The sequence below is a fragment of the Neolamprologus multifasciatus genome, chromosome 12, assembly GCF_963576455.1.
Source record: "Neolamprologus multifasciatus chromosome 12, fNeoMul1.2, whole genome shotgun sequence".
NCBI classification, from domain to species: Eukaryota; Metazoa; Chordata; class Actinopteri; order Cichliformes; family Cichlidae; genus Neolamprologus; species Neolamprologus multifasciatus.
In genome coordinates this window covers 1,133,166-1,156,820 of record NC_140450.1, presented here as the reverse complement: position 1 = coordinate 1,156,820, position 23,655 = coordinate 1,133,166, and the positions used below count along the sequence as shown (strand labels likewise).

At 38.9% G+C, this 23,655-nt stretch overlaps 1 protein-coding gene across 1 annotated transcript; it reads right to left on the bottom strand.

The window, feature by feature from the left end:
• Positions 1–2,218: 2,218 nt before the first annotated feature.
• On the bottom strand, positions 2,219–22,333 carry LOC146506100 (GTPase IMAP family member 8-like). The gene is made up of 6 exons (XM_085179983.1): positions 22,097–22,333; positions 20,152–20,210; positions 12,632–12,679; positions 11,699–12,310; positions 6,008–7,171; positions 2,219–5,917 (listed from the first exon to the last, which is right to left on the bottom strand). The coding sequence occupies exons 2-6, from the start codon at positions 20,171–20,173 to the stop codon at positions 4,362–4,364; spliced, it is 3,402 nt and encodes a 1,133-aa protein (XP_085036109.1). The 5' UTR covers positions 20,174–20,210; positions 22,097–22,333; the 3' UTR covers positions 2,219–4,361.
• Positions 22,334–23,655: the final 1,322 nt, after the last annotated feature.

Here is a 23,655-nt window from a genome sequence, read left to right as displayed (position 1 = left end):
GCATGTAATGATCACCGTAACGCAGACCGTACATTTTATCTGAGCTCAAAGTTTAAATCACCGTCAGTTTCAGTCTTTTATGTGGGAAATAGATTCAGCGTTTGCCGACATTCCTCATCATACAGAGGTCCGGTGGCTGAGTTGGGGAAAAGTTCTCAACAGAGTTTTTGAGCTCAGCAAGGAAATCTGTCAGTTCATGGACATGTATGATGCGGGGAAGGCGTTTCAAGTGAACCTGTCACTAATGCACCAGTGCAGCCTGCCTCACTTTCCCTGTTGCAGTAATGTTGAACCAAGTCAGCGGACTTTGCTGAGCTGCACCTGTGCAGATTCAGATGGAGCTGCAGTGTAATGATGCACTCAGGGAAAGTACGACACTGAACGGCCCGCACAGTTTATTAGCTCCACTCCTGGAGCAACGCCCAGCTCCGTCTACATGCGGCTCCAACCTTGTGTTTGTTTTCATTTATTTTTTCTGGGGTTTTGGCAGCATGTTCATATTTCTAACTTGCATAATTTTGACAGGATATATTTTTATGAAGAGCAAAATATTTAAAGTTAAAGTTTATTTTTAAGTTTATTTAATCTGGAATAATATTCTTGTCTGTTTTTATTCATATTTTGTGGAGTTTATATACTGCTGGGCGGGTGCTATGATGTTATTGATGTTGAACTTGTTTTATCTTATTTTATTCATAAGGTTAGTTAGTAGAGTTTCCAACCGTCCCGTAAAAAACGGAATGGTCTCGTATTCAGAGAAAATATTGCGCGTTTCCTTGAGGTGAAAAGGAACAGTTTGTCCCGAACTTCAGCTACAATGAAAAAGACAAAGCTGGAGTTATTCTGTCTTTGCTGCACAGCTGCCTCTTCTTCTCTCATTCTCTCCCCTCCCTCTCCTGTTGCTACTTCAATCATGAAACTGATCAATGATCAGCTGATTTTGCCAGTATTTTCCCACATTTTCTAGATTCTGTACCAGTACTGTGTGTAAAATGCCATCAAAAGGTCAGTTAAGTTTTATTCTTTCTCACCTGTCTTTCTGTCTCCTTTCACTTTTTAAAGGTTGCCATGTTACAAAAAATATTTTGCCCTGCCATGCTTTTTATTGATGTGGTAAATGAATGGTTTATGAAAATATATCTAAATCTGTCATCAGTAATCAGTAATGATCATGTCTCACCTCTAGTCTTCTCTGTCTTAATTTCAGGTTTTCACCATGTGTTGTAGATGGTTCAGGAGGTTAACTCGACCAACAGTCTACTTTCAGGTACTGTTTAGAATACCAGAATAGGGAAGATGGTGTAGGTTTAAGTTTATTAGACTGATACATATATACCAACAAGACAGTGTACATCACTGTCACAACAGCGTTTGTTTTCATTCAAAGGATTTATGGTTTTTCCTATAATACCTGGTGGGCCGGTCTCTAGTCAAAATGCCCAGGCCGATTTTTTGTCCCAGTCCAGCCCTGCTATCTGGGGTGTGTCCGTCGTTATCCAGTTCGGTAACGATCCTCTGCAGCTTGTTACGTTCCACAACTTTAGCGAAACAGCAGTCTACAGTAGTCCTTATTAGCTAACGGCTGGGTTAGCCTCACTTTAACTTAATGCGTGCACGGCCGCAATAAACAAACCACACAGTCCAGCAGCTTCACGCTGAAACTTTACGTGTCATGTCACTAACTTACCGACACTGTGACTTATCTTTCCGAAAAGTCAAACCACACTTACTGATACTACATAAAAACAAGCTAACTTCTCCGGATACTCCGTGTAACTCACGCACCACCACCCTCTCTCCTCGCGCTCCCTCCTCTCTCCTTTTTCTTTCTCCACCCCGTGTTACCTTCACAGACCATATCCCCGTAGGAAATTACAGTTCTCACAAGCAATTCACAATAAAAGAAAGATAACTTATTTTAAACAATGCAAACATGTTTTTAACCATTTTACATGAACTTTGATCTTTTTAATAAACAGGAAAATTGAACAAATGAATTTAACTCTTTGGTATTTATATCCTTAGACTTTACTTATCTTTTACTATTTATGCATCTTTTTAACCCGGGTTACACATGTGAGCGATCGTGGCTCAAGAGTTGGCAGTTCGTCTTGTAATCGGAAGGTTGCCGGTTCGAGCCCCAGCTCAGACAGTCTTGGTCGTTGTGTCCTTGGGCAAGGCACTTCACCTACCACCTACTGGTGATGGCCAGAGAAGCTGATGGCGCGATATGGCAGCCTTGCTTCTGTCAGTCTGCCCCAGGGCAGCTGTGGCTACAACTGCAGCTGCCTCCACCAGTGTTGAATGTGAGAGTGAATGAACAGTTCCACTATTCATTCAAAAAGCACTATATAAATGCAATCCATTATTATTATCCAGTGAAGACAACGTTGGAGAAACGTGAACATTTTATTTGTACTGTATAATCTGCAGATTCTGACAGAAATCAGCAACTATCCTTTGAAGCACCGCTCCTCTCTAAAACAGCAATAAGGATCATTATTAGGCCAAATGTGAATAACTAAATAATTTAAAGCTAAATTGGGAAACGTAAAGTCCGAAACAAGTCTTTATATTAAGGCCATCAGTCAAACAACACTGTTTGGTTTGGGTCTAAACAGAGCGCGTTGTGTGTGAAGTCTTCTTTTGCGCATGTGGGCCGCTTTGAGGGTTCACACTAGAGCGCGTTTGCTGTCACATTTTATTTGCAGTGTGAACAAGCAGAGAAAAGAATCGGATTTGATCAAAAATCGGAATTGAGCATTAAGACCTGCAGAGTGAACGTAGCCATAGTGAGTTCAGTGCATTGATGTGACATTGTCCTGAAGGATTTAGTTATTCTCAATGGTTAAAGAAATTGCACTAATTAATTCATATTTATTATAAATAATCCTAATTATATATCTTGCTTCCACGTTTGTATCCTGTGTCACCAAAAATTCGTTTTATTTTAGTTTTATACATTGATTAATGACCTGCAGAATCTCCTTATCATATTAGGTGTCTATAATTGTCACTTAAAGTCGAACTTTGTGCTTTCTCCATCTTGAAAGTGATTACATCCTTGCATTACATACTTCAGGTTCATTTTCTGCAGGCAGGTTTCTGAGAGCGAACAGGCAGATTTAGAATATGACATGCAGCGTTCTATAGATGGATACATAAAAACACTTTATTTGTTACATTTACGATTAATGTATTTCAACATAGATATAACACATTTGTTTCGGCCTTGGCTTATTAAAGTTCGTGTCTTGAACTTTGTCTGTGTGTGTTTCAGGTCCTGCACTCTCAAAGACTGAATGAACCAGCATTGCAGCCATGGGTCATTGTGAGCATCACAGGGAAGGTTGAAGCCGCCCACTGCACCTGTAAGGCCAGAGTTGCGGAGACCTGCACCCACGTCACTGCTCTTCTGTTTAATATAGAATTAACAGTGCGGATCTGTGGCACAAGGACTGTTACAGATGAACCTGCATACTGGGTTTTGCTGGGTAATAATACCAAGATACAGCCAGAGGTTGGCCATAAGATAGACTTCTCCTCTTCAGCTGCCCAAAAAACAGCTCTCAATCAAAACATAAACATAACATTACTTCATTTACTGTATCTTTTGAAAAATTACCGCTATTTATGCAGCACAAGACTTAAGAATATTTAACAAGAGCAAGGCTGCTGGTCAGTACATGAGAGATTTCATGTGTAATTTAAAAGGTTTAAATCGATGGTGTGTTCAGTAATGTCAAGAAGCACATAAACACAGAGGTGAATGAAGATGTTTGATTACATCTTAGTAACAGTAGAGAAAACTTTATTCATCATTTACAAAGATAATACAAAAAATTATATCTGAAAAAATGAGGACTCTTAGCTATGTAATTAATAAAAAGAATCATGAGACATTTCATGAAATAAAGAAAAATGTGCAATTTGGACGTTAAAGAAAAAATGAATTTCTATTGCAACTAATTTTTTTCTGATAATTAAACACTTTAAAAATGGCACTTGTTCATTTATACATTTACAGAATAGGTTCAAAATATGCATAAAAATTAGACTTATAAGCAGAGACAACTAAAAGGTAAATTATGTTAGAACTCAGGAACACAGAAGTGCAGTAAAATGTAACAACAGCTAATTACTATACATGAGATGAATTAGTTTTACCAGTCAGAAGCAGTTTTAATGTTGGTGTAATGACCTGTAGTTTAATGATGACACTGCTGAGACTGATGATCACTAATCAGTTTCTGTGGCTGTGATCTACAGCAGGTGTAAAACATGCACAACAACAAATCAGTGCTACTTTAAAGATTCTGTTATCTAAATGACAGAAAGAGAAGAACATCTGACGTTTCATTTCATAAAATGCTGCAGGCTGATGAGCTGTTGATCTCTTCTCCCAAAATGTTTTTCATCAACTCATTTAGTTGATCTTTTTGTTTTTCCTGGAGGTCTCTGTCCTCATTAGTCAGATTCTTCATTTGTTTTTCATGTTTTTGCATTAATTTCTTGATCTTGTTCAAGTTTTCAGTCTTATTGATCACACGTCTCACCAAGTCATACATTTCCTTCTTATGTTCTTCCCTCTCTTTTGCTAATTCGTCCATGTGTTTTTTCTGGGCTTGGTTGAACTCTTCAGCTTTCTTTCTGGCTTCCTCTTCATGTTTCTTCTTTAGATCATCCAGAGTTTTCTTATGAATTTCCTCCAATCCTTTTATTTCTGCTTCTCTTCTTCTTTGATCCTCTTCTTTATTGATTTTTTCACATTTCAGCTTTTCGTTATAATCGTCCTGTAGCTTTTCAATTTTTTCTTTCTCTTCTTCTCGTCTTTTGTCTTCTTCTTGTCGTTGTTTGTCCCACCCTTCCTTCTGTTCTTTCTCCCACTCCTCTTGTTTTCTTCTCATCTCTTCTCTGGCTTCTTCCAGTTTTCTGTCCACATTTTCTTTTGCCTCTTTTTCTGACTGAATTTGTTTGTCCAGCTTTTCAAGTTCTTTTTCAAATTCTTGTCGGCGTCTTTCTTCTTCAGCTTCCTTTTCCCTTTTCTCCTTTTCCCTGATTTCCTGTTCCTGCTTCCTCTTCTCTTCTTCTTCTCTAATTTTATTTCTCATTTTTTCGAGTTCTTTTTCTCTCTGTATTCTTTCCTTTTCTCTCTCTTCATCAATTCTTTTCTTCATAGCCTCCATATCTTCTTTATATTTTCTTTCCATCTCTTCCTTTTCTTTCTGCATCTTTTCTTCCTTCTCTTTTAAAATCTTCTGCATCTCCTTCTTTATCGCAGCTTCAGACTCTTGCAGCATCTTGTTGGTGAAGCAGCGTCTTCCATTGTCCTTCATCATGGTGTCAATCTTTGCTATCAGATCACTGACTTGTGTGTGGTTTTGTTTGTCACGGTTATTGAACACATGGTATCTTCCTCCACAATCAGAGAGGAGGTTCTTAAAGGAAGGATCACAGTTGTTCTTGATGTAGTCCTCTATGGACACTCTGTCATGCTCCAGTGTATCTCCTCCTGTTAAAAGAACAATGGTGAACTTTTGAGAATTTTTCCCAAAGAATTTCTTGATGAGTTTCAGTGTCTCCTTCTCCTCTGTTGTGAATCTGCCGATATGAATCACCACCAGGAAGACATGTGGTCCTGGAGCCAAAAGACTGACGCAATTAACCAGCTCCTCATGAACTTCTTCTGGTGACAAACTTGTGTCAAACAGACCAGGAGTGTCGACCACAAAAGCAGGACGACCGTCCACCTCACCGTGTACTTTCTCACAACATTTGGTGACCGACATTTGACTTGATTTAGCTTTAAACTCATCTCTTCCTAAAATGGTGTTTCCTGTAGAGCTCTTTCCACAGCCAGTCTTTCCAATCAGCACAATCCTGAGACAGTCTGAGTCCTGTTCTCCAACTTCATCACCTAAAACATGAAAACAATCAGAGTTAACACTTGTATACTGGATTAAAACTCTTTGGGTCATTGGAAAATATCACAATCTAAACTACTTACCACTGACAAGTTTTAAGACTTTCTCCATTTGTGCGTGTAAAAATGTTGTAGTTGTATAACAGCACGGTTTTCCTGTAGGCTGACTAATTTTGTCCACAATCTCAAACAGCTCTGGGATCTGCTCTTTGTTCTTGATGTTGAGAACAACAGATCTTCCTCCACAGCTCTCACAGAGCTCCTGGATGTCTTCATTGTCCTTTAGAAAGTTACCAACAGTTGGATCTGTAGGATCTGAGTCCACAGTGAACAGAATCATGGTGAAGTTATTGACTCGAGAGTCGAATGCATCCTGGATGGTCTTTAACTCTCCCTTGTCTTCATCAGTGAGGGGAGCCACAGGTAGGACCAGGATGAAGGCATGGACACCCTCAGGATCACAGAGGGAGATACACTTGAATGATTCCTCCATCACTGCCTCCTGAGGTTTTCCATACAAGGCAGGCAGCTCCACCAGGGAAACCCGACGTCCACACACCTCTCCCTGATGTTTAACACACTCTGATGAGTTGGAGGCTGAATGAAGCTCAGTCTGACCTAAAATGGCCTTGGCTGCTGAAGTCTTCCCTGCTGCTCTCCTCCCAAACAGAACCAGGTTCAGACTGGACTTCAGATTGGGTTTAGCATCTTCTTTTAACATTAGATATTTTCCCCAGTTTTCATCCACTATTTTATTCATTTTTTCCATCAACTCTGGGTCATTTGTAGCAGAATCCTTTTTATCAAAACTGACAATGTGCTGCTTTTTTGAGCATTCTTGGATAAGACTTTCCACTGAGTTGTTCCCTTTCTCATTATGTGTTATAATGACCATGGAGTGTTCAAAGACTTCCTGGCCAAACAAACTCAGGACCAAATTCAGAGTTTTTCTGTTCTTCTCAGTGAAATCAGAAGGTTTCACCAACAGCAGCAGAACGTTTGGTCCAGGAGGACAGAGACTCACACAGCTCTTCATCACTTCAAACAATGTTTCTACAGGCAGACTGAAGATGTTGGGAGTCTTTACTACTGTTAATGGTTTCCCTTTCCACTCTCCAGAGGCAGCACGACATTGCTTTCCTCCAAGGACTTTAGACACAATGGATCTTTTCTTTCCAATGATGATGTTTTCCAGGGCTGATTTCTTGACATCACTTTTTCCAAACAGCATTATCCTGAGTTTATGTGCTGCAATACAAAAGGTTTTACAGTATTAACTTTTAAAAATGTTAAAAACAGATATTTTCACTTCACTCAGAGTCCAAAGAAACATGCGGTTAGTGGGGAAAGGTTATTGGAAACTCTAAAATTTCACACTGGCCACCTGTGTGAAATTTTACCTGCTATCTTAGGGCTCTCGCCCTAAGATAGCAGGGATAGGCTCCAGCTCCACCTGCAACCCTGAAAAAGGATAAGCGGAAGCGAATGGATGGATGGACTTATTTTCAACACAATGTTCCTACATCCCATTACATAGTTTGAATTGATTAGATTACTTGGTTTTCATTTCCAATACTACCACTTTTCTTTCCTTGCTTAAAACAGCTGGCTCTGTATTGTGAGAAAGCTGCAGATATACAGCCTGTAGTCACATTGTACAACTGTTATCAACTTTGAATATTGTGTGAATTCTGTCCTCCATGAATTGCCTATTTATCATAATGAAAGGGTTTGTTGTGCCTGAGTGTTCACTATCTACTGAGACTAATTGGTTCTGGGTTGAGAGACCAGACTAAGACTCGTTCAGATGATTCCTAAGAAGAAGAACTCCAAACACAACTATGTCAGATATATGAATAGGGCTACCCACGGCCTTTCCCTGAGCCAGCCCCTGTGAAGCAGCTCATCAATCAGCACCTGGTGGATGGACCTTTACTCATGGGCCCTTGCTGTGCTCAGCCAGAATGCACCATATGTGTCTGAACCTCTGTGGGCCTACCCCCTGCAGTTTTATTTGCACTATTTTTTTTTTTTTGAGCATCAGTTGTGAGCATAAGGATGACTATGAGTCATTAGGTTAGGGTTGCAAGTCTAGGATCAGTTTTGGAATCATAGGGGTTTTGAGTCTTCAGCTGCAAATAACTGCACTTAAAATAAAAACATGGAAGATGACATCTTCACTGATCTCACATTTTATTTTATTCTTAGTGATTATAGTTTTTCATAATGAATTGGATTTTTCGCTGATACGTCCTTTTGTTTGTTTGTTTGTGCTTGTTTTTTGTCTGTTCATATTAGGGGTCACCACAACAACATCTACCTCCATCTCACTCTATCACTCCTCTTCTGTTACATGAATCCTCTGAATACAAGAATCTTTTCCGTGTTCTTCCTTTTTCACCTCTGCTGCCAGCTCCATCTTCATCATCTTTTGTCCAGCATATCCACTGTCCTCCTTTACATGTCTAAACCATCTTACTTTGTATCCCAACTTCTCAATCTGAGCTAAAGGATATTCAATTCAATTCAATTCAATTTTATTTATATAGCGCCAAATCACAACAAATGTCGCCTCAAGGCGCTTCATAGATACAGAGAAAAGCCCAACAATCATATGACCCCCTATGAGCAAGCACTTTGGCGACAGTGGGAAGGAAAAACTCCCTTTTAACAGGAAGAAACCTCCGGCAGAACCAGGCTCAGGGAGGGGCGGCCATCTGCTGCGACCGGTTGGGGTGAGAGAAGGAAGACAGGATAAAGACATGCTGTGGAAGAGAGACAGAGATTAATAACAGATACGATTCAATACAGAGAGGTCTGTTAATACATAGTGAGTGAGAAAGGTGACTGGAAAGGAAAAACTCAATGCATCATGGGAATCCCCCGGCAGCCTACATCTATTGCAGCATAACTAAGGGAGGATTCAGGGTCACCTGGTCCAGCCCTAACTATATGCTTTAGCAAAAAGGAAGGTTTTAAGCCTAATCTTAAAAGTAGAGATAGTGTCTGTCTCCTGAATCCAAACTGGAAGCTGGTTCCACAGAAGAGGGGCCTGAAAACTGAAGGCTCTCCCTCCCATTCTACTTTTAAATACTCTAGGAACAACAAGTAGGCCTGCAGAGCGGGAGCGAAGTGCTCTAATAGGGTGATATGGTACTACAAGGTCATTAAGATAAGATGGGGCCTGATTATTTAAGACCTTGTATGTGAGGAGCAGGATTTTGAATTAAATTCTGGATTTAACAGGAAGCCAATGAAGGGAAGCCAAAACAGGAGAAACATGCTCTCTCTTTCTAGTCCCTGTCAGTACTCTTGCTGCAGCATTTTGGATTAGCTGAAGGCTTTTCAGTGAGTTTTTTGGACATCCTGATAATAATGAATTGCAGTAGTCTAGCCTGGAAGTAATAAATGCATGAACTAGTTTTTCAGCGTCACTCTGAGACAGGATATTTCTAATTTTAGAGATGTTGCGCAAATGGAAGAACGCAGTCTTACATATATGTTTAATATGTGCGTTGAAGGACATATCCTGGTCAAAAATGACTCCAAGGTTCCTCACAGTGTTACTGGAGGCCAAGGTAATGCCATCCAGAGTAAGAATCTGGTTAGATACCATATTTCTAAGCTTTTCAGCGCCGAGTACAATGACCTCAGTTTTATCTGAGTTAAGAAGCAGAAAGTTAGTGGCCATCCAAGTCTTTATGTCTTTAAGACATTCCTGCAGTTTAACTAATTGGTGTGTGTTATCTGGCTTCATGGACAGATAGAGCTGGGTGTCATCTGCATAGCAGTGAAAATGTATGCTATGTCTTCTAATGATGCTGCCTAGGGGAAGCATGTATAATGTAAACAGAATTGGTCCTAGCACCGAACCCTGTGGAACTCCATAATTAACCTCAGTGTGTGAAGAGGACTCTCCATTTACATGCACAAATTGGAGTCTATTAGATAGATATGATACAAACCACTGCAGTGCAATACCTGTAATACCTACAGCATGTTCTAATCGCTCTAATAGGATATTATGGTCAACAGTATCGAATGCTGCACTAAGGTCAAGAAGGACAAGCACAGAGATGAGTCCACTGTCAGAGGCCATAAGAAGATCATTTGTAACCTTCACTAAAGCTGTTTCTGTGCTGTGATGAACTCTGAAACCTGACTGAAACTCTTCAAATAAACCATTCCTCTGCAGATGATCTGTTAGCTGTTTGACAACTACTCTTTCAAGGATTTTTGATATGAAAGGAAGGTTGGAGATTGGCCTATAATTAGCTAAGACTGCTGGGTCTAGAGATGGCTTTTTGAGTAAAGGTTTAACTGCAGCCACCTTGAAGGCCTGTGGTACATAGCCGATTATTAGAGATAGGTTGATCATATTTAAGATCGAAGAATTAATCAATGGCAGGACTTCTTTGAGCAGTTTTGTAGGAATGGGGTCTAAAAGACACGTTGATGGTTTGGAGGAAGTAATTATTGAAGTTAACTCAGAAAGATCGATTGGAAAAAAAGAGTCTAACTTAACATCAATGGAACTAAGAGTAGCTGTAGATAATATTACATCTGTGGGATGATTATTGGTAATTTTTTCTCTAATGATAAAAATTTTATTTGTGAAGAAGTTCATGAAGTCATCACTAGTTAACGTTAAAGGGATCGTTGGCTCAACAGAGCTCTGACTTTTTGTCAGCCTGGCTACAGTGCTGAAGAGAAACCTGGGGTTGTTCTTATTTTCTTCAATCAGTGACGAATAGTAAGCTGTTCTGGCTTTGCGGAGGGCTTTCTTATAAAGCAACAAACTATTTCTCCAGGCTAAATGATGATCCTCTAAATTTGTGACACGCCATTTCCTCTCCAGATTACGAGTCATCTGCTTTAGGGTACGTGTTTGAGAATTATACCACGGGGTCAGGTACTTCTGATTAGAGACCTTAGTTTTCACTGGAGCTACAGTATCCAGAGTCGTACGTAGTGAGGAGGTGAAATTATTAACAAGATAATCGACCTCTGTTGGGGTAGCGTTCAGATAGCTGCTCTGCTCTGTGTTGGTACAGGGCATTGACGATGATAACAGTGGCTGGATTATATTCTTAAATTTAGTTACAGCGCTTTCAGAAAGACATCTACTTTGATAAAGTCCACTCTCCACTGCTGCGTAATCAATTATTGTAAATGTAAATGTTATCAAGAAATGATCAGACAGGAGAGGGTTTTCAGGAAACACTGTTAAATGTTCAGTTTCTATGCCATATGTTAAAACAAGATCTAGAGTGTGATTAAAGTGGTGGGTGGGTTCTTTTACATTTTGAGAGAAACCAATTGAGTCTAACAACAGATTAAATGCCATGTTGAGGCTGTCATTTTTAGCATCTACATGGATGTTAAAATCACCCACAATAATTATTTTATCTGAGCTCAGAACTAAATTAGATATAAAGTCTGAGAAATCAGACAGAAACTCTGTGTAAGGCCCAGGTGGACGATAGATGATAACAAGTAAGACTGGTTTCTGAGTTTCACAGCTGGGGTGGACAATGTTAAGCATCAGGCTTTCAAATGAATTAAAAGTCTGTCTTGGTCTTTTATTAATTAATAGACTGGTGTGAAAAATTGCTGCCACACCGCCCCCTCGACCTTAAGTGCTACATCTTTTTTTATTGAAGGATTGTAGGTTTTGTAATTTTCTGATGAAAACGCTAAAAATAAAACTGATCATCACATTATTTCATTGCAAAAAAAAAAAAAAAAAAAAAAAAATGTTGCTGCTGCACTTACCGCCCCTAACAGGATCCAAGCTGGCTCGGCCATTTTTGGACGAATCAGGTGTTTCGTCATTGACAACATTACAGCTCACATGTTCTCCCATGTTCTTCTTCACCACTGTATCTATGGCTGCTAACAGCTGCTCTTGTTCCAGGTTCTTCTGCCACAACAATTTTTCTCTACATTTCTTGATTATGTCTCCTAACTGTGGATGCTGCAGATACTTTTCAATGGAACTTGAACTCTTGTCTTTGGGCATTATCAGAACCAGTGAACAATCAAATGATAGATCACCAAAGAGTTCAAGGACCATTTGTAGCCTCTGTCTGTGATCCTCAGTGAAGTCTGCAGGCTGGAGGACCAGCAGAAACACATGAGGTCCAGGAGCAGAGAGTCTCACACAGTTCTCAACTTCTTTCGTCAGATCTTCTGGGGAGATTTTAGGTGACAGCAGATCTGGAGTGTTGATGAGATCGATTTCTTTCCCCTTCAGCTCTCTTTTGACTCTCAGACAGAGGTCTGCTTTATCCTCAGAGTTGAACACAGTTGCTCCCAGTATGCAGTTCCCCACTGAGCTCCTCTTAGACCTGTTGTTCCCCAGGAGAACGACCCTCAGCTCAGACACTGAAAAAAGTATAATCAGTTCAATTATTGAAAAACTAAGTTCGTTTTCAATAGAAAATTATCAGTTATTAATTGTTTTTTGTAGTAGGTTTAGTCAACAAAAAAGTAAACAAAAAAAATAAAATGTAATAAAATTTCATCTAATAAAGATTGTGACCTGTAACTAACAGGCTGATGAATGAGCTGGAAATCCAGGATTAGTAGAAGCTTCATCCATTTTTTTTAAAATCCTAAACCTCTTGAAATAACATTTGATCCATTAAATTCAATTAATTAATTAATTTTATTCATCATATATGAAATGCTGTTCGCTTAACTTACACTCCTCAAAGTCAGAGCTGCTGTGTTCTGGTTGATTGAAATCATCATCTGCAAAAATATAGAAACAAATCAGCACTCCAAATTTATTGAGAACTCTCAACCAATTAGAAAGAGGAAGGGAAAAAAAGCATCCTCTTTATTTAGTCCACAATAACGTTTCAGCTTCCAACATTTAATTCTGAAGTTTTGCATTGAAAATTCAGTTTCAGAAATAAATGGTAAATGGCCTGCATTTGTGTAGCGCTTTACTCTGTCCCTAAGGACCCCAAAGCGCTTTACACTACATCTAGTCATCCATCCATTCACACACTGGTGATGCAGCTACATTGTAGCCACAGCTGCCCTGAGGCGCACTGACAGAGGCGAGGCTGCCGGACACTGGCGCCACCGGGCCCTCTGACCACCACCAGTAGGCAAACATGGGGTTAGTATCTTGTCCAAGGATATTTGGCATGCAGCCAGGAGGCAGCCTGAGATTGAACCACCAACCTTCTGATTAGTGGCTGACCTGTTCTGCCACCTGAGCTACAGCCACCCCAAATACCTGTAATTAAAATCAGTTATTCAAACTTAAAAGAACTGCCATTAGATTTGACCATTTAGTTTAAGTATAGGTTATGTTGAAACATGTAGGTTTTTTTCTGGTGACGTCATCCCAACGCATGGCAGTGCACTGAACGAGCATGGCTACCATGGCATCCTGTAGCGACATGCCATCCCATCATTTATTTTTCAACAGGACAATGACCCCAAACACACCTCCAGGCTGTGTCAGGGCTGTTTGACCAACAATGAGAGTGATGGAGTGCTGCACCAGATGGTCTGGCCTCCACAGTCACCTGACCTAAACCCAGTGGAGATGGTTTGGGATGAAATGTCCCGCAGAGTGAAGGCAAAGGGCCAACAAGTGCTCAGCATCTCTGTGAACTCCTTCAAGACTGTTGGAAACCATTTCAGGTGACAACCTCATGAAGCTCATCGAGAGAATACCAAGAGTGTGCAAAGCAGTAATCAAAGCAAAGAATCTAAAATATAAAATGTGTTTTGAGTTATTTCACACTTTTTTTGATTACTACATAATTTCATGTGTTCATTCATAGTTTTGATGAATTCAGTGAGAATATACAATGTAAACAGTCATGAAAATGATGAAAAACCATTAAATTTGGAGGTGTGTTCAAAATTTTGACAGGTAGTGCATTTCCCTCTTGATTTTATGTTTTTGTATATTTATCTCCTGTTTGTTATTTCCTCCTGCCTGGCTTACAGTCTGCACTCTAATTCATCCCAGAGGTGTTCTGTTAGTTTGAGGTCTGGATAGGGATGGGTATCGAAAACCGGTTCTTGTTGAGAGCCGGTTCCCACTGTTTCAATTCCTTGGAATTGTTTGCCATTTTTGCAAACGATTCCCTTATCGATTCCAGTCGCCCCGAATGACGTCACCACGTTGCGGAGCGTCATTTACCTGGCAGGAAACATGGCGGCTCAAACGCTAAAAAGTTTGGTCATACTTTAAGAGAACGGATGACAACAGGGCAACTTGCAATACTTGCAAAGTAGATATTGCATTTAAGGGAGGAAACACTACGAATATGCAAAAGCATTTGCTCACTAAACACGCGATGACCTTAAATCAATGTTGTCTTTTTAATTCCGCTACGGACTCGTGAATCTCAACCCAGCAGCAGCGGTAATGTTTGCACGTGTAACACCCCTTTCAACACTTGGGATACAGATTTAAATGGTTACCTGTGTGTTGGGCCAATAGCTGAGGTTCAACTACTGGAGCAGAGTGGATGACTAATGAAATGCTCAGAGAACTTGGTTTGATCAATTTGTATTCACAATTAAAGAATCTCACATACATACAATGAAAACAATAACAGTACATAAAAGGAAAAATTGGTTAAAAAAAAATCGTTTAATATTTAGTATCTTCTGTTATCTACTGCTAGCTAGTTTATTGTGATGGTGCTGTTTTTATTATGTTGCTCTTTTTTTGTTTGCTTTCTCTTCTGTTTTTTTTTCTCCATACAGGTGATCCACGTGTTTTGTTTGTTTTTCTTTCTTTCTTCCCCGCTTTCTCACCGTCTCTTCTCCCCTCTGGTTTTCTTTCTCTCCCTCTCTTTCTTTCATGCTTTCTCCCTGTCCTATCCCCCAGTCATGTCTGTCCCGTTTGTAGCAACCGAAAATAAAATAAATTCATAATTATAATAAAGGTAAATCAAATGGACCAATATGGCAAGGCCATGATGATCCATTTGGTAAAATAAATCCGCTTGGCATCTTTCTTGGCCTTAAGACAACAATTCTGATGGCTAAAGATCCAAACGGGACAAAAAAAGGAAAGGAAAAATTTGGCCCAAGTCACGGAAAATAATAAACAAAACACACACAACCCCGGGGGATTTGACTCAGTCTCTCTCGTGTCAGCCGACACCCTTAAGTGTGAGTCCAGCAATGAGGATTCTCCTTGCAGGATGTGCAAAGGAGGAATGAAGTGCAAATCTGTCCTACCACTTAAGTAGAGTTTGTACAGTTCACGGTTCGTCCAAAGAATTTAGTTCTCTTCTTAAAACAATCATCTCAAGGATCCTGGAGGGGCGGCTCGCCATCTTTGGACTGGATCATCACTGAACTGTACTCCCAAGTAAAAAAACCTGACCTGTATAACACAGTCAGAATAACATTCAAAAATCTATATTTAGTCATTTATACATATATTCTTTCTTATTTGTCGGTCGTACATACTAAAAAATTTGCATTTTACCTTTCCAGTATACAGAAAGAACGACAGAATATTCCAAAACATAGACAATGATAATTTCTTACCAAAGTAACCAATAAAATGGGCTCTCCTGGAGCTTCAAAATGGCGATGGTGAAGCGTTGTAGCACAACTACAAAGAAACATAACCCCATTTTCTTTAAACTGTATTCACCTCACAATGAACACAACTAAGGATTGATATTGGAACATATCAACATCTACAACATACATATAACCTGCAATCTTTACATGCAGCGTCATAGGGAGTTAACAAACTCTAACATACAGTTTAATCCTTACAATCATACATGTATAGCCACATGGCTAATAGTGATAGCCGCTAGCATGTCATCGTTAGTGGCTTAAACTCACAATATTCTTGTTCACAACAAATTAACTCACCCAGAAGAATCCGAGCAGTTACAAACTCCTTTCTGGTTAACAACAATTTCCAGATAGTTTATTTCCACCGTACAATCCGACTGAATAAAAGCAACCACACTTTCCACTTGGAAATAACGGACTTTTCTTCCTCTCCCTCTTTCCTGATATCTGTAGCTGCTACGCAGTGAACGGCAGGAGGCGGTACTTCCCCCTGTATACTTCAAGGACCATCAGGACATTATAGACATCTTCTATTTTATTAATTCTCAACAAAATAATTTAACTTAATAAAACTTAACAGTGAACTCAAAATACTAACATCACTCATAACACACTAAAACTCTCCAGGGTTACACACGTCCTCTCCCGTTAATGCGGCAGGTAAATAATCAACTAACAGTGCATATTATGTTAGCGCGCTCTGCCTTATTACAAAACCTGCCATTACTGTGCATTTAGGTGACCATGATGAGAGAGACAAAAAGAGACTGGCTGGTTCAGATGCTGGCAGTTCTCGCTGCAGTCTACCGTAGCGTCTCCTTTCAGGCAGGATAGACGAATGTCACCGAGCAGTGACTCAGTTTGTGGTCAAAGCCTTGCACCCATTTGCCACAGCAGATGATTTTCAGTAAGTGAATGTGTTTAATTGTAGGCAGGGACATTACTGGATATTCTTGTGTTATTATACTACAGAATAATTTATGTTATACTTTGTTATTGCTACAGAAGAATATTTATTTTATTATTTTACATTTACAATTTTTTTTTCCTGGGGACCCTGTGACACCCCATTGAAGAGCCGTAGGCTGTGGATCTCTTAAGATCTCACTGTTGGGTTTGTAAGGCCATGTTACTCCTACATTTCTATCTTGTTCAAAGAGAAGATATAAAACAAAGTTCTAAGCTAATCGACCTTAGTGTTCTCCTTTTTTAAAAAAAGAATCGATAAAGAATCGAATCGTTAAACAGAATCGAAAATGGAATCGGAATCGTGAAAATCTTATCAATACCCATCCCTAGGTCTGGACTAGGGAAGGCCAGTCAAATACTTCCACACCACAGTGGCTCATCCATGTCTTTAAGGACCTTACTTTATGAACTGGTGTGCAATCTTGTTGGAAAGTGACTTCCACGAACTGTTCCAACTGAATTAGGAGCATGAAGTTGTCCAAAATGTCTTGGTATGCTGAAGCATTAAGAGCTTTCACTGAGGGCGCCTGTGAGATGAGGGGGGGACTATATGAATGTGAGAAGCCAACCCAGTTTTAAATCTGACCCGCGGGCATTTGCCATGTCTTCCCTTTTTTCTCTTTTGACTCTGCAGAAAGTTGGCAGCCTCTGCATGTTCCTCAGCATCTGCTGACCCAGCTCTGTAACTTTAAGCACCCTACCACTTGCCGTCATTTCCATTCACTTCTGCTGCACTGAACATGAACAGAGTACTGTGTTAGGGTTGAAAATTATTATATTTTTATTATATGATTAAACAAAATTAAATATTTTTAAATGATACAACTTTCTCCTGAATTCCTTCCGAAAAATTTGAACATGGCAACTCCAAGTTGTTTTCAAAGTGTATGTTCACAAAGCATTTGAGTTTGGTTATGTTTGTGCTGCAAAGATTTAAAGTTAGCGATGTCTATGGGAGTTAAGCTACTGCTAACGATACTTAAAACAATAGGAAAGAAGTTACACAACCTTTTGTTGACATTTTCTAATTTTAAAATCTTTTTAAAATCTGTCAGCAAGTGACAGGTTTAACTCAAATGAAAGGATTTATATGTTTATATATAAATAATTTAAATTATATGAATTTAAAAATGTTTTAAATTTCAAGTGTTTAATTGCTTGATTTTATATTTATCCAGTAATGTATCGGGACATAAAGATGCTGCATCTTAAAACTGCAATTGTAAATAATTGACAAAATTGACTGAATGTACTAAGCAAAACCCTAAACGTGTCACTGGATGAAAAGGTGATAAGTACCTACTCATATATGACATTTTAAGTTTTTGACCATGTTTCATAAGGACTAAGTTCAATAGTTTCTGGATTATGACAAATTCTGAGTATTTTGCCTCTATGTACCACCATAATGGACTGTAAAATCAAATAATTTAGATGTTATTAAAGTGCATTACACCTTATATCCCACAGAAAATATCTTTTCCTGCAGTTCTGAGATAACTAGAGTTAAAAAAATGTACATGTGAGAATCTACTTTATTCTTCTCACCACATTTGGATATATAGCAGCCAAGTGAAACCGTACTCCATGTATAAGTGGTTTTCAGTTGTTTTTCTTTGTAATGCAGCCCAAAATGGACCTCTTAGCCTGATTTTTATTTTTTGTCCTTGATTTCCACAGAGTTTTTGGTTTTATTAAACTAATATAAGCAGTGATGGGAATAACAGCGTTACTTTTTTCAGTAACAAGTAATCTAACTAATTACTATTCCTATCAATACAACGCCGTTACAGTTACTAACAATAAAATGTGGTCGCATTACTATTTTTCAACAAACAGACGGTTGAAGCTGTCTTCTGCTTACCGCATCTTATATCAGCTGCACAGAAGTAGCTGTAAGTAATCTGGACACTACAGCTTTAAGCAGATGCGATCACTTTCTGGCACAACACCTGGAGCTCAGGGGGCAAAACAATCACGCGAGTGCTGCTGTTTGACTGAGGAAGAATAAAGTAGTCGTGGTAAGCCAATCACATGACCACTTAAAGACAAAGCAACAAGGTGACATATACCAGTTTATAAACTGTGTTGATCGGCCACGTAAAACCAGAGTCATGATAAACAATATATACGCGTGTTTTTCCTCAATAGTTTCGTCACATTTACTGTCTAAGGACAGCGCAGCGAGACCTCTCTGCTTATGAGAGAAAAAAACAAAACAAAAACAGCCCTTTCGTTTTGGTGGAAAAAAGCACCATGTCGACCAATCAAAAATGATATGGCAACATGACATTTGGTTGTTTAGGAAGAGAGAGAGAGAGAGTTTTGTGATGTGAGATTTGTGACGTTTAGTGTGTTTGTAGTGTGTAGTTAATGTGTTGTGTTGTGGATAGTTTTGTGTTGTGTGTCAGAACAATGAGGCGACTGCTGTCTCCAGGTAGAAACAGGTCTGACACACCTGCTGCTGTCAGACCTGCAGGTATCAGGCTGTGATGTTCTCCTTTATAGTGGACAGAAATTATTTTTTTGCAGTGGCACAAATAATTTGTGGCATCTTATTGAAGAACAGCTGATTGTTCTGTAAATAGTTTGAAATGGTTATTTAAAAAATCAAGGTAAAAGGTAAATGGCTGCAAATAACTTTGTTGTTTGCAAAATTTCTGCATAGGATTTAAAAATTGACAATTTATATTTGCATTTAAAGTTATGAAATATGATTCATTAAACATGTTTGTGGTTGTTGCAGTAAAAAATATAACTTATTCTACTCGCATTTTATGTTTTTTTGTCTGATTTTAGATCAGTTGAGTTAATACAGTCTGTCAAAATGAAAAGATAACTGTAAATTCAGACACGTGAGGTTGTGCTGAAAAGAATGAGACCAAACAAGGCAAATAAACAGTTTTTAAAGGTGAAATGTAGAGGAAACATCAAAGTAGTTAAAAATGGCCAATTATACCCTGGACCCCAGAGGGTTAAACATTTTTTAAAGTAACGCAATAGTTACTTTTCAAGTCATTAATTACTTTTAGAATATTGTAACTGTAATATTGTCAGTTACTTTTTTGAAGAAGTAACTAGTAACTATAACTAATTACTTTTTCAAAGTAACTTGCCCAACACTGAACATAAGTCTATTAGCAGTGATGTCATGTTCTGTAAGGCACAAGATAGCGCTAAGTGCAGGTGGAGAGACACAAAGGACATGCATTAAATGGGCACATATACAGCATTCAAGATTTTGTTTATTGTTTTCTTTTTTCTGTTGTGTGTGTGGCAAGGATTTTCTGACTGTTCTTGCTGTGACAATTTTTACTAAATGTGATATTTCACTTTATTCAAATAAAAACTTGTAATGAGAAACATTTTCATTCAGGGCTGATTTATGGCACAGACATTTGCTCATTTGTTAAGAAAGAAATTATTGAATACAAAATGAAAAAGAGTATCAACAATGTTCTTTTTAAAATACAGAGAATTATTTGTATTTTATTTTCATATTTTCATTTCCAACACTGGAACCATTGCATTGTCTTGAAATTATCAAAAACCAAAAGTTTGAACCAGTTTTCACATTTCTGTCAGTACACAGTCTATAAAACTGAATCTGATCTCACCAGGCTACAGTGTATTTAAACAGTGTGTTATCTAGACCAGTCAAGTCTGGCTGGACTCACCAGGTGCTGCTGCTGCTGCCATAATGTCACTCTGCTGAAAATCCTACACACTGATTGAACTGGAGGGAAGAAAGACAAAGATTTTAGTCTCTCTTGTTCTAAACCTGCTTTTAGAAACACATATTTCCAAAGACTAAAATGCATTATAGTTTTGGACAAACAGCGAATACTCAATACTTTCTCTGTACTTTGTCCTCGGATCTCTGCAGATTAAGATGGTTTGCTCAGATGCCAATACAGAAATTATTTACATAGCATTAGTGTGATCATTTTGATTTTTGTTCATAAATTATACAACATTTTTGAGTTGTTCACAAATCTTTTGTTCAAAATAACCTTACCATATTACATTTGTGATGGACACTGTTGGTATATGTTAATGCCAAAACTCATCTCTGACATCAGAATATCATAAACCGTGAGCGGCAGGCAGGATTGGACCCAAATGCAGACTCGACGAGAAAGCAAAAAGGAAACTCAAAAAAACAGCGAACACAAGGAAAACCGACATTAACTAAACTGAGAATACAAAAAAAAACTAGACAGGCTAGCAGATGGAGCACACAGGGAGACGCTGATATAAATGCACAGAAGGATAACGAGGGAGGTGAGAACACACGGGGAACACAGCTGACACGAATTAGCATGACACCACCAGGAAGCACACCGAACATGGAAACACAAGACTTTCACAGTAAAACAGGAAACTGAGGAACATGACAGGAGTGGACAAGAGGCAGATGAGAGGGAGCAAGGATGAGAGAGAGACATGACAGACTGGGGAAACATGAATTAACATGACAAGGGGAAACATCGAATGACACAGAACTCCTTTTTGTGCAACCATAATTTAAAAAGTCATAAAAACTTTATGACACCCTTAAACTTTTCTTCTTCTTTTTTTTTGCTTTTATTTGTGAAAAGCCAGTTAGTACAGTTATTCGACACTTTGGTTGAATCAGTGGAGATGAACTAAACAGACCTAAAACTTTGGAAGAAGAGCTGACAAACAACACAACTGAAATCACTCAAATTTAATGAGATAGGAAGAAGAGAGGAAGTACAACAACAATGCAATAAGAGTAAAGTTACTCTGATATCTGTTTGTAAAACATTCTGGATGAATAAAGTACAGGTAAAAAAAATGTGTTTTGTGGATACAGGAGTATATGAACAGAATTTTGGCAGAAATCTTTAGAGACCTAACGCTTACCAGAAGTATATTTTTACCTGACTTCTCAAAGAGAGATGAATGGTGTCTTTTTGGCTGATTGAAAAAATTCTCTTGGTATTCAGCTTGGTTAAAAACACAAAGGACATCACTTCTTTAATAAATTTCTCACCTTCCAGTTTACATGTAAATTTAAGAATCTCTTTGTTGCTGAAGTGGATTATTTTACCCTACTTACATGTTGCCACTTTAAGTCAGTTATTCCATAAAAGTACACAAAAGTGATCAAAAACAGCTTAAGCTTTAATACACAGTAGCCTTCAGGGGTGTAAAGCTATGCCTGTAAGTAGCAGAGTGCACCGATCATGCAGGCGGGTGTCAGAGTGCAGTGAGAGGAGCTGTAAAAACAGCCGTGCCCACACCTTTCAGTCACAAAACTGATACTTTACTTTTTAGTAAATTGTGACATTAGCTTCTAAACGGCAAACAAAAGTTTTGCACTGGTTTAAAAAACGTAGTATATCTGCTCCTAAATATTGGTTTGACACTTTTAACAGTTTGTCTTTGGCTCTCTTACATGGATTAAAGTTAGTGAAGACTAAACTTCAACCAGATAATGTTAAATGTAAATTAGACAAAAAAGTGTCAGAGTGTCACACTAGTGCGAGGTTGGTGTAAGTCAGACATGAACAGCATACTGACTGATGTGTACAAGTTTAAGCAGGTTATAGTTCGAGTGATTCATTTGAAGCAGCAAGTGTTTGTGTGTGTTACCTGTTTGCCTTGCTCTGAGTTCGCAGCTGAACACCTCTGCACGCTCGGACAGACAGCACTGCTTCTTCCTTTGTCTGTTCTTGTCTCTGATCAAGTTGGTGGGTGAGAGAGTGGGACACTTTGTAGGTGGGCTGTAAGCTCCCTGCCCAATCAGAACTCAGAAATTGTGCTTATCTTTTATGTGCTTCCACTACCTAAACGAACAAAAAATAACAACTTTTCATTGAGTGAGTTTGATGTTCTGTGTGGGTGGTGTTAGCCTGCCTCTGCACATGACTACAGCAAAAAAGTCATAAACAGGAAACTCTCTGAAAGATGTTTGAAGATGAAGCTTTAAATGATAATGATTTTCTTTATTATGGGAAAGCAGAAAAATTGGTCTGTAACTGGATCACAGATGATTATCTCCCCTTTTATATATACTGCATCTAATCACCCTCTTCTGAGTTTTGGCAATTCAGTTCAATTCAATTTTATTTATATAGCAACAGTCACCTCAAAGCACTTTATTTTGTAAGGTAAACCCTATACTTAATTGTATATATTTATTACAAAGTATTGTTCATTTTAAAGCCTTGTGTGCTTTGCTAGAATTATCATTCATTTAAACTGTAAGGAGTCAGATAACCTGAAGGAGGTGGCCAGGGAGAGGGAGGTCTGGGCTCCTCTTCTTGGGCTGGTGCCTCCTTGTCCTGGCCCCGGATAAGAATAAGGACCCAAACAATGCAGGGAAAACATTAAACTAACTAAAGGTCACAGGGAGAGAGTAACAAAATCCAATCAGAATCAGGGAAGTCATTACGGCTGGAAAACAAGACAAAGCTGAATCAAACAATCACAGAACACTAAGGCACGGGAGAAGGAAAGAAATAAAGTAAAACAGGAAGTTAAAAAACAGAACGCTTACACAGAGGAACACTGCGAGGTGTTAGGACAACAAACCGAATTACCAGGGATTAAATAGAAACAACAGGGTGTTAGGGTGAAATGTTAAATGTTGTCATTTTTGTGCATAAAATTGTGGATCTTGTTTCAAACTGCATGATCAAAGACATTCTTTTGTTCCTATCCACCTCCCCGGCCTGTTAAATGGTGGGGGAGGTTAGAGTGTTTAATTGCAGGCACATCCTATGTGAAGGTTTTGTTTTCTTGTTTAGTAAACTTCCTGCCTTTATGGCCTCACCTGTGTTTGTGTATGGTGGACCTTTAGAGGGGTTAAACTGTATATAGGGGTGGGGTGAGATGACACTTTTTTTATGACCAAGAGTGTAGTTAATACTGTTGTAACCAGGAAGTCACGCACACAGAGAGATACTCACACGTGCATACACACACACACACACATGCTCGCACACACACAGTGCCTGGCACACCACATGGGTTTTTTCAGTGGGTGGTGCTTGTGTAAACTATAACTGTATTTAATAAAAAGGCTGCAGAGGGAGCCAAGGTCAGAGCCGTTTGAGGTTGAGGGCAGAGTGCTGCTCTGAAAATCCGACCAGGCTTCCCTTGTGCACGTTAAAACCGATCGATCGCTGTTCTGTCTTGCTTTGTTCATG

Excerpts from the sequence above, each read along its gene's own strand:
- LOC146506100 (XM_085179983.1), bottom strand. The coding sequence starts at position 20,173 with ATGGCAGCAGCAGCAGCACCTG. Across the intron at positions 12,680-20,151 it reads GGCAGCAGCAGCAGCACCTG|ATGATGATTTCAATCAACCA; the intron begins GTGAGTCCAGCC and ends ATATTTTTGCAG. Across the intron at positions 5,918-6,007 it reads AGTCTTAAAACTTGTCAGTG|GTGATGAAGTTGGAGAACAG; the intron begins GTAAGTAGTTTA and ends TTCATGTTTTAG.